This window comes from Xenopus tropicalis, chromosome 7, assembly GCF_000004195.4.
Source record: "Xenopus tropicalis strain Nigerian chromosome 7, UCB_Xtro_10.0, whole genome shotgun sequence".
Classification (NCBI taxonomy): domain Eukaryota; kingdom Metazoa; phylum Chordata; class Amphibia; order Anura; family Pipidae; genus Xenopus; species Xenopus tropicalis.
This window is the reverse complement of record NC_030683.2, coordinates 29,613,074-29,624,858: the sequence shown is the minus strand read 5'-3', so window position 1 is coordinate 29,624,858 and position 11,785 is coordinate 29,613,074. Positions and strand designations below refer to the sequence as shown.

Here is an 11,785-nt window from a genome sequence, read left to right as displayed (position 1 = left end):
TTAGGTTAATGCTTTTTTTTACTTTCCTGTTAGGCATTTTAGATTTTTAGAAGGTTCTGGACAATAGAAAAAGTTTCTGAATATATTTACAGTTTCTGTATCTGAATATCAAGCATAGGCCCTATTTTTTAGGATATATGTAATAATTAAACCAAGCTTGTTTATTTCTCCAGCATCAAAGCAGACTTCCCTGTAGCTTTCTCATCCTAGAAAATAACCATGTAAAATGCATCAACGTCAAAACAGACACCCAGGTCACAGGGGCCACATTAAAGGGGTCACTATGCTTTATATAATGTGTGTAGCATCGGGAGCTTCTCTGTAACACTCACTTTGTTATGTGGAACCTTGGGCACAATCTGCTGAACTACAATAATCACCATCTCTTGCCTTGATGGTGGGAAAGAGAAGAAGCTGGGAATGTTGAATTCCTCATATAGAAAGGGGGACCCTCTCAGGTCTTCTGACCTGTATATATATATATTATTTTCAAGTTATTAACATATAAATGTTAAACATACAGGTGTGGGTTGTTTGGTAGGGTAAGCCTTCATTTACATTCTACCTGTGCTTATTCACATCAGTGGGAGCAGCCATCATTAGTCTCAGCTGCAGGCTCACGTTCGCCCTCTTGTGGCTGAGTTTTTTAGCCATTTCTACAGACTCCTTATCAGGCGACTGTATGAAGCATCCAAGTACCACAGTTCCCACCAGTTGATTTTAAATATCCAGCACACAAAAAAGGACTCAGGTTTGTTTTGTCACATAAAAATAGAAATATTTTGCAATTAAACTGTACATCCCACATTACATTAATTTTTGTTACACAAAATGAATCTTAGTGCACAATATTGTACAAAAACCATTAATATAGAGATGTGAAATTTGGTGCTTACAGAGTTTCGTGCACATCTCCCAGCATCCTCAGCCAATGAGCAGCAGCCGGGGAATGCTGGGAGAAGTAGATCACCACAGCTGAATTTGAAAACCCAAATATATACTATTTACATCTGGTTATAGATTAAGCACTGTATATCTGTATATTCTATATTGTAAGGAGAGCTTGTATCTACTGAAGCCACATATAATAAATAGCCAAACTGCCACTATGTATACAGTACGTATTGTTTTGTTTTGTTTTTTTTAATACTTTTACAGGCATTTCCCATGACCCTTCTCCCTGCTGATATTTCTTGAGAAATATGCTGCAGCCCCTGGTGGTGTAATTAGAAATTCACAGGCCCCCCAAATCTTCAAGATGATGATGTGTTTCACACACATATGCTGAAATTGCTTATCATTCAGTAACCCACCAGGTCCAGACTGTGATTCTGAATCAGCAGAAGGAGGTAGAAATCCTATTGTTTCTACCTCCTTACCTGCTGTTTCAGCCCTGAACGGTGTGTGGCGGATCTGACGTTTCGTGCGACCGATGGTCGCACGAAACATCGTCAAATCGCCACGTGTGTGGCCACCTTAAGTCTCTTTCAAGTCTTGGGAATTGCAATTGAAATTTACCATATCTGATTTCTTGTAAGTCAAAATGTTACATAAGTAAAGCTGGCCATACACATCAAGATCCACTAATTTGGTGAGGTCCACTAATTTGGTGAGGTATCCAAACGAGCAGGTATCTGGGCCATTGGACAGAGGACTCCATCAATAGACTCAATGTGGTCCCTGATCTGACGAGTAAATCAAGCCTGTCCAATCAGTTAGGTTGATTGACTCTTTTAACAGTCCAGAATGTGATATAATGACTTGTAAAATCTTCTGACTGCCCAAATGTCTTTATTATTAGTTAAATTGAGTGTACCTGTGGCTGTGTTATAGATCTCAACCCCAGAGACAGAATGGTCCAGTTCCTCCTTCAGAAAAGCTGAAGGTATCGTGAGAATCTGTACAAACAATTATATGCAAATCATCCAGGGATAAATGGACTTTGTTAGGGCAACAACAAAGGACCTGGTGCCGAAGATGGAGGCAAAGTACAGTGTATCAGCATCCACCATTGAGAGAGTCCTTTATTTCCATGACCTGAAATACTGACATGTAAGGAATAAATTCCTACTCCTACTCGGCACATAAATGCCACACTAAAGATTACAGATGATACTCAGGACTTAGACTCTGACTATTGGAGGAGGGATCTCTGGTCGGTTGAAACAAAAATAAAACTGTTGGCCATGATGATCATCACTATATATTGAGGAACAAAGGCAAGAACACCATCCCAGCTGGGAAGCATGGGGGTAAAGGATCATTCTATGAATGGGAGTTGCTGGATAATGGACTGGTTCAGAAACCAGATGGCATCATAAGGGAGGAAGCATCAGCCCGGTATCCAAAGCAGAACTCCAAAGTTGGAAGAAAATGGCTGAAAGATAATAGTGAAAGAATCCAAGTCATCACAAAGCCCAGACATATTGTGAGAAGCTTGCGGAGGGCGACCCAAAGTGTTTGACTCGAGCCAAATTAAAGGCAATTCCACTAAAAATGAAGTGCACGTTACTTTTGACCCACAGAATATTAGATATGGTAAATATAAGCTGAATTAAATCAGCAAATACAGTAATCTATGACTTTGAATACTTTTGAATAGAGATATAAAGTAGATACCCTAATGCATGGCAACATGGTCAGAATGAATTTGTAGAAAATGAGTTTGAACATTTTCATCATATGTAAACTTTAGTCTGATGCCACACAGGCTACTGTAGGTTTATTCTACCTTGTGCCTGCACCCGAATAAATAAAGTACGCTCGGGTGCAGGCACATGTAGCTGATATCCGCTAAAAAACACGAGACCTCACATCTTCAGCGGATTTCAGCTACATGTGCCTGCATCCAAGCGTATTCCATTCATTCAGGTGCAGGCACAGGTAGACGCATATGGCGTTATTTTTGGCAAGCGATTTTCGGCTTGCCGAAAATATACACCATACGCTTAGTGTGGAGTCAGCCTTAGGTCTCAACCACAGGCCTTAGATGCCACTGAAACCTCTTGAGTAGTTAATTGTATACCAGACAGGGGCCTGCTGGTTTGTACATCTAATTTTTTAGGGTTTCCTCAGTTTGTTGTTTTGGCAGGAATTTGTTCCCTACCTTTTACATTTGTTAACATTACACCAGGTTAGCTAAAGCTGTAGGAAGAACTGACTAGGTATCACTAAGATCTGACAACTTGAAAGGGAATTCATGCTCATGCCCTACTTGCTAAGCAATATAATAATAATAATAAAAAAAGGCTAGAATTCTTCACACCATACTGACCAACTTCAGTTTTGGTTCTGCTCTCTCATGCAAGGATATGCCGACACTGTGCCCGGCTGGGTGGCCCGAAGGAATCAATACTGCAGTTCAGAGGTAATGAATGTGTAAATGCAGCACAGTAAATACATCTGTTTTGGCACATGTACCACGGTGGAAATTAAAGTTGAAGAAAGTTCTGTGACACAGAAAACAGTTGCAGGACCTGCCAGCAGATCATATTGTTGCAATGTGTGTGGTAAAGCAATTAAGCACCAAAATGACTAAAATGTGCGCTCAACCAGCAGTAAAATCCTATAGTTGACTCATACATTAAACACAGAATGGGGCCCTAAACATCAACAAAATATAAAATATGTGCACTGTAAATATCTGGCATAAACAACATTTATATAGTTCAAAACAGGTTAATTGCGCCTGCATGGCCAGGGTCTTATATATACTCCCTTGTTCTACATGAGTGCAATGAACAGAGTTTGTGCAGAACATACATTTTTGGATAATTGTTTTAATCATGAAGACTCTATGTTTTGTTTAATTTATTAATCTCCACATTTGGTCCTTGCAAGATGAATAATTAGGTTCCCAGTGTACAGATAAGTAGAACTGCATTACGCAGGGAAATGATCTGTGCACTGGGAATCTATTTATCTTGCAAGGACCAAACATAAAGTAGCTTCAAGTTCCCTGTCTGGCCTGTTTAGCTCGAGAAATAAAAAACAAAGATTTTTTTTTAATACAATAGGCAATAGCCCTGACTCTTTATGCCCCACATGACAAAGACACTAAAAGGGTGGCGGGCAGTAAGACTATAATTATTGTATCTGAGCTGTTGCACACACACAGTATTGATGATGATGATGATGATAGTGATGATCAATAATGATATGTTTCAAAGCCAAGATGATCAAGCTCCAAAATCATCCGTTTTCCCCCACCCCCAGAAAGGCAGAGATCTCTCAGTAAAAAAGCAGAGCTTACAATGAGGGCTGTGGCTTACGCTCATGTGTTTGTCAATCAGATAGAAAGATCATTGCGAGACTCCCATGGCCGCTGTAACAATATCAGAGACCAAATTAAGGGGGTCTTTTTTCAATGACCATGGAAAAGGTGAAGAAAAGAAAGGGGGAGAATAGGAAGTGAGGGAACATGCAAGGTTAGCAAATGGGCACATAAAGCAATAGAATGGAGAAGAGAAATAAGAACGGGGCAAAAAACATGTATTCCTCTTAGCATAGGTCATATCTGCCACTATTAATGGTCTCACTGCAGTCACTGACTCTGAACGTTATGCAGTTGTTTGTACTATTACAGTGCTTATTATTGACAAAAGATGCTCAGTTATTTTACAGAAGTCTCAACAAACGCATCACATTAGCCCTTTCTAATAGCCACGTTGGCCTGTCCCTGAATCCAGCCATGCAAACACTGGCCCAAAGTCAACCGGAGAGCACAAAACATAATATTAAAATATATATCCCATTTGGGATCATATGACAGTATCACCTCCAGCTTGGTACCCAGAGAAATAAGATGGAGAATTAAACTGGAGCAAGAACAATCTGCAGGTGGTTCATAACAGAATATCTCCCTGAAGTTCATATGACCATGTCTTGTAATGTGATGGTAAATCCTAGTAACATGGCTGGGAAGCATCGGTAACGTTCTTTCCACCTTCACGTCTGACATTTAATCACTTTTAGTGGAAGATGTTTCCATCTCTTCTACAAATTCAGCACTCAAGAGGTTCTCAATCATCATGGTCGACATTATATTTCTTTAGCGGAAAATGTTCCCATCACTTCTAAAAATCCAGCACTGAAGAGGTTCAGGGTTGTCTGTGTTTCTCTGTGAATAAAGGCAGAGCAGACATGTAGCCCCATCCACGTACTTTATGAAAGCAGAAATATCCCTTTGTTTTCTTTGCCATGGTTATGTTCTCCTGGCCTATGTCTGCAGAGATGGAACACGGCAGTTAGTGCCATAAATTGATCAATTTGCTTCTAACCAGCAGCTCCAGTGCTGTGCATCCTCCTCACATCCAAAAAGTTAGGGAATTTTCCAAAAACATAACTCCGATTTCCTTCTCCATCTTTTTCTCTCATTCATCTCATTTTTTTTGTTCTCTCGCTGAATACATTTCCTGTGTCCTGCAGAAAAGGGGTAAGTTAGTCAATTGCACTGTAAGTGGACAGAGAATTCTGTAAATGTAACATTCAAGCTAAACGCTATGGCTGTGCCTAAATTATCGATTTTTCAAGATCATTCCTTTAGTGCTCTGTGCAGCAAATACCTAGAAATAATCATCTGCACGAGAAGCTGCTGCTCTCCTATTCATTTAGACTTGGGTATCATGTTATTTGAGCCATGCAGCAAGATACATTACCTACACTATGGGGCCTATTTACTAACATTTGTATTTTGTTCACTTTCATGAATCAATGTTTTTTAGTACTAAATATCATGTATTTTACTAAGTGTAAAAACCAAATAACACACTAATACAAAACCACCACCTAAAAGCTGGTGAGGTCATGTACACATCGACGGGAGGTGTTCTAGGCAAATTGTAACTGTATCTTTATTTGAGGTTTTTTGTGATATTTTTCCTTTGTAAGTACACAAAGATTCTTACAAATAAAAAGAATTTCGAGATTTTCTTTTTCTTATTCAGATTGGTTCCGCATTTTCTATTCATTCACGCTTTTTATTTTTATTATAATAATAAATAATTCAACATTAGTGCTTTTTTTAATTTGTGTATTATTTGGTAGTAGAAAAACCCACAAAGATCCAACTTGTTTTACCCAAAGCAACATGTTCTCTTAAACAAAGCAAATACTTTGCACCTTACTCAAAGCTGTGACATAAGGGTAAACACACACTGAGCTACTTAGTAGCAGCTACTTTTTCATGGTTACTAAAACACCAGAAAATATCCTGCCATAGACAATACTGAGAATTGCCTCTACTAAAACACATGTAGAGACAATTATCAGCATTGTCTTTTTTAGTAGCCACGACAAGTAGCTGCTACTAGTAGCTCTGTGTGTCTTCACCCTTAGGGCAGTGGCACATGGGGAGATTAGTCGCCCCACAACAAATCTTTGACGCTGCGATGTCCCAAAGTTGCCCGGAGTTTCCTCTCAAGACAACTTTGGCCGACTTCGGGATATCGCAGCGACACGTATGCCATCCCACCGCCGATTTACATTCCAGCCAGTGGGATGGCGTTGCGGGGAGATTAGTCGACTAAAGCAAAGCGACTAATTCTCCTGATTGCCCCTATCTGCCTCATTTTCAAGGAGAGGCGCTAACATTTTGCACTGGACGCTATTATGCCAGTATATTCAGAAAAGGACGTCAGTGTAGATACATACGTTATGACTATTCTTGCTTTATTCAAGACTATTGCACTATTTTGGGATTCTGCCGAATCCTAATTTGCAGGGGTTAAAGAAAACTGTGTGCACAGAAAAAAAAAATTCAACATCTGTGTTAAAGGATTTGAATTCAGTTCGGCTAGGCACTTGGATTTGGTAGAATGTGAATCCTGCTGAAAAAGGCCAAATCCTGGATTCCTAAAAACTATAGGCAAAGAGTAATCTCAGCACAAGCCCTACTCACTGCACTCATGTTGAACCAACAGGGGGAATACTGCCCCTTTAACAAAGCAGCTTCCCTAACCACAACCCCCTCCCAGCGCCCTGTCTGAGGTTGAGGAATTGAGGCAACAATGATTATTTACAGATGCAGGATGGATGTCCGTATAACAAACAATGGTTTGCTAATGAATAATGCATTATGATAAAAAAGATGCACAAAATGACTCCTCTAATTCACAATATTTCCCCCCAGAGGGGTTTACTTATTTGTAACACATCCAAGCTGGAAATCTTCTCTCACAATTTACATTTCACAGCAGAAGTTTCTCTGTTCTTGGCAGAAGACTGGCTGCGGCACAGCTTTTATCTAGATAAAACTAAATATAGCGAAGCTGAAGGGAGGAAACCTGAACTAGGTTTATCTTGGATTTCAATGGAAATAATATAATCTTTGCCAGGAAAGTGCCCATGCTTTGTAGAATCATATAGTAGCTCAGGGTCCTGGTGGGAGGTGGGGGGGCCCCTAAGGCCTCTGCACCCCCCAGTCCGACCCTGTAGTAGCTTGGACTTACTATGTAGATTGGGCACAGAGAGTAGAACATATTTTACTATTTATAAAGCATAAGTTAAAAATTATTAAAAAAAAAAAAAAAAGTCTAAAATATGAAATATTCACATATGTAATGGCAAAAGGTTACTTTATTTCAGTTTTTATTAACAAAATAACTTAAAATCCACTGAAACTCTATGATGAATGCATAACTGAAAGTTGCTTACAGTGATATTTTCTATTATTATGCAAAAAAGTTTGTGGTCCCAAAATAATGGAATGATATGTGTCTACAGCTCATTGAAGTCAATGCAACACACTGTTTATAGCCAGTAGAGCCGGGCCAAGTAGTACAGGTATGAGACCCGCTATCCAGAAAGATTTGAATTACAGGAAGACCATCTTCTAAACACTCTTTTTTAATCAAATAATTCACATTTTAAAAAATGATTTCCTTTTTCTCTGTAATAAGAAGATAGAATTCTGTACAACAGGTCCCATACCTGTATTGAAGCCCAAGGCAATAGCCCTGCACCCACAAGCCCACACATACGCCTACCCTCTGGCATGTGTCTGTCCTGTCTATCCCTAGCTCCAGCCCTGTCTATCCCTAGCTCCAGCCCTGTCTATCCCTAGCTCCAGCCCTGTCTATCCCTAGCTCCAGCCCTGTCTATCCCTAGCTCCAGCCCTGTCTATCCCTAGCTCCAGCCCTGTCTATCCCTAGCTCCAGCCCTGTCTATCCCTAGCTCCAGCCCTGTCTATCCCTAGCTCCAGCACTGATTACCAGGATCATCTGTGAAGCTCTGGGAAGCCTGAAATGACTTGCACGAGCCTGCCACTATGTTTAACTCAGTTAATAAATTATATGCATCACATACTGACAGAGGTGAAATAAAACTGCCTTGAGGATACCTCCTATAAACTATTGATTTAGCACAAGACCATCATCATGTGCATATTCTATGCCTATAATACTATAACACTGTAATCTAAAAACATCTGGTAGCAAATGTTAGACAGGGTTAGCAGACTAATGGGGCCATGTAATAAAAGATGTTAAGTTTGCCAGGTCCAATAACCCATAACAACCAGTCAGCATTTTATTGGTTGCTATGGGTTACTGCTCATTGGCAAACTTAGTGCCTGTTATTACATATAGGAGTTAATATGGCAACAGTTACAAATGTAACTGATTAATGAAAGTATTACATAAAAACATTTTGTCTTATTTTATTTTTTTACCTACCTGATGTGTAATTTGGTGTAGTTTGATGTGTAACTTTTTCCCAAACCAAACAGGATCCAGATTTCTGCCTCAGCTGGACGTGCCTAATCCTTCCCACGAGTTTATGATTTATTCAACAAAGCTTAAGCCCACAGGCTGGTGGAAAAGCCAATGTCTCCAAACTGAGGTGGCCATTTCGTACTTATAATGCTTCAAGGTTTTTGGTTTTTTTTTTAAATATGTAATGTGGGTTAAAATAAAAAAACAATATATTATAAAATGTAATTTTTTTAAAAATTGCCATTGAGGTAGATGAGGTTTAGTTCTTTGTATTTTTTCAGTCTATACTACACAGAACTTTCATCCAATTTTTCAACCAGTTGTGTATGTTTCCTCTTCTCAAGGATCTTGCTGAGCTCCTCTGTAAAAGAATTGTATGAGGGTAGGCTGGACTCCTCATTCTGTCTAAGAAGCATATAACTGTTGCCATTCATTTTCCTAAGCATGTTGGGTAGAGTGCTTATTCCATTGGTGAACTCCGAGGGCAATGGAGGTGGTGGAGGTGGGGGCGGAGGCATGTCTTTGTGGGGAGACAGTGTGGGTGCCTCTCCAGGGATGATCTGCAGGCACCCATCAGAATAACTGTTCAAGTCCTCTGCCTTTTCTTTAAACTGAGATGATACAGTCTGAAGCTCAACATTTGTGGAGCGAGAGTTTCTCACAGCATACTTACCCTTCTTTTTCTGCTGGCAAGACACATATAACAAAACAATAGAGAGGACGACGCACAGAACACCGAGAATGGTGATTGTGGAAATGTAGATGAATTGAATATTACCAGTAGACTGAGGGGCAGCTGTTGGCAGTTGGATTATCGGTGTTGGCGTGGAATAGTTCTTCTCTTTTGGAAGCTCCAAGAGGACATTTAGAGAATACACTGCTACCAAAGACTGCAATCCGTTCTCTTCTGAGTAACAGCTGTACTCGCCACTGTGCTCCGGGAGAGTGTCGGTAATTAAAAGACCATCGACTCCCAGCCTGGTGTGACCCTCACTGTCATATAGCTTATCGGTGCCATTAACATACCACTGAGGCCTGGCTAGATTGGACCGCAGCTCGCACTGCAGTAGGACATCGTTTCCTTTTAACACTCTCCGTACCCTCTTCTTTAGAGCTCCTAATAATATAAATGACAAAAAAAAAAATATGATCGCACTCTGTTATGGTGACATTCATTCAACTTAAACTAAACTATGTGGTAGAAATGAAAATGAAAGGAATCAGTTGTGGCACCGTCAAGGTCACACAATGTTATGCTACCTCCCACTCACCTACCTACAGCTCTATCTAGTATTTATAATAAAAACCGAGCAGCTCAATTGTGAAGTGGATTAAACCAAAGTGAAGTCACAAATAAAACATCCATGTTACTTCAGCTTTGATGAGCTTTAAGAACAAAGTATAGATATAGAATGTGTGAAGCTTATTTATCTACTGAAGCTCAGGTTGTGCCTTAAAGACTTGCCAACCCCCCCCCATTTTTTAAAATTGTGCCTTGGCATTTCTGAAAAGGAACCATCAAGATAGACGAATGCACACTATTTATGTTGTTGAGGCTTCCTTAGTATCTAAAAATACCCATAACCAAACCTGCAAACTTATACTAACCCTAAAATGCCAGAGTTTCTTTCATTCTACTTAGGTTCTCCCAAAGTCCCACTGTCCAAACAAAGATCCATCCCCCTACCCATCTCATTCTCACCTGACAGATCTATGTTTTGCCTGTAGACATGCTGATTTGGTGCTTAATAGATACAAGTCATTAAAGTGCATGCACAAATTTCACTTGGCTTTATATTCTGTCCCATGTGTAGGCAGTGTTAGTATTAGTTATGTGTCATAGTTGTTTGGGTATGTATCTGGGGATCAGTGCATGGTCTTTAATCCAAGGGCCTAAGGGACTGGTAGCCAGACGAGCACAGCCATATTTGGTCACAGCCTGTGCAGAAAGACAGCATTGCATGTAATGTGCTGTACGGTTAAGCTAAGCACGTTTATAAATTAACATAAATGTTCCTTTATAAATCAAATGCACTGCCTAATTGCCTATTGATGCTATAGTGTTTAATAAAATAATACTGACACTTACTAACCAGCCTACGTCATTTTAAACAAAAAACTAATGGGCATAATAAAAATAAATGGGAAATTTTAAAGCCAAGCATACAAAGTAACTGGTTAGGGCAGCATTGTGGCTGCGTGCAGGTATTTCCATGCAGTGATGTGTGACCTGTAGATTTGTGTGAATGTACGGCAATAGACTTATGTATACTGCGAAATATGCTTGGGGAGCATACATATTGTTTCTAAAACACCAACTGCTCTTAGATAAACAGCAGCTGATGTTGGTTCTTGAGGCAGAATAATGCTCTGGATAATTTCCATTTACCCATGATTCAGTGCAGCACTGTTAAAATGATTGAAATTAACATTGGAAAATAACAAGGGAGCCTTCTCTAGCTGGCTCCTCAATCCCTCTACCGTGCCAGTTCCTATGTCCCATTTTATATCTTGTTGGTTAACCCTCCCCCCCCAATACTATTAATAAGACGAGCTGACCCATCTTGCACAAATTCTGGCAGCTTGTAGAATGCTTGCCCTGTGTTTATTGTACATATGTTTCTAAATTATAAACAGTTAAAAAATTCTTTCCCTTGAACAGTAAGACGCACAGAGCTTTAGTCCAGCTTAAAACGCTGACTTCATGGGATCTATTCCAAGTGGAGCTGGCCACAATGACTGCTGCATGATCTAATCATCTGGCCTGTAAGCCCACGTGTTAGAACTGCCCATAAATGTGGATAAACAGATCTCCTTTGGTTGGCATATGGGCTGATTGATCAAACTGCAGGAACCATAAGAGTGGGGTGATGCTTATTTCCTGTAGGCTATTTACAACCCACATTCAAAATTGGGTGCTAATTTTTTTTTTGCTCTGACTGGCCAAGTCTGAATTATGCTGAAGCATGCTTAGTACATGGGTACTCTATAAATGTCTTGTGGTACAGGCGTTGCATTGTGCAAGCATGGGGCATGGGTTGTTCTACTACTGGTACTGACACATCTTACTGATG

The 11,785-nt window shown here is 39.9% G+C and overlaps 1 protein-coding gene across 2 annotated transcripts in view; it reads right to left on the bottom strand.

Annotated features, from left to right (window-relative positions):
* Nucleotides 1-239: 239 nt before the first annotated feature.
* The window catches only part of sema4g (semaphorin 4G), a 145,441-nt gene continuing 133,895 nt past the window's right edge, over nucleotides 240-11,785 (bottom strand). For both annotated transcript variants that reach the window (XM_031906658.1, XM_002938721.5), the window contains exons 15-16: nucleotides 8,673-9,828; nucleotides 240-5,421 (exon numbers count right to left, since the gene is read on the bottom strand). In XM_031906658.1, the coding sequence (XP_031762518.1) occupies nucleotides 8,999-9,828 (830 nt within the window). In that variant the 3' untranslated portion in view covers nucleotides 240-5,421; nucleotides 8,673-8,998. The remainder of the gene's footprint in view (nucleotides 5,422-8,672; nucleotides 9,829-11,785) is intronic.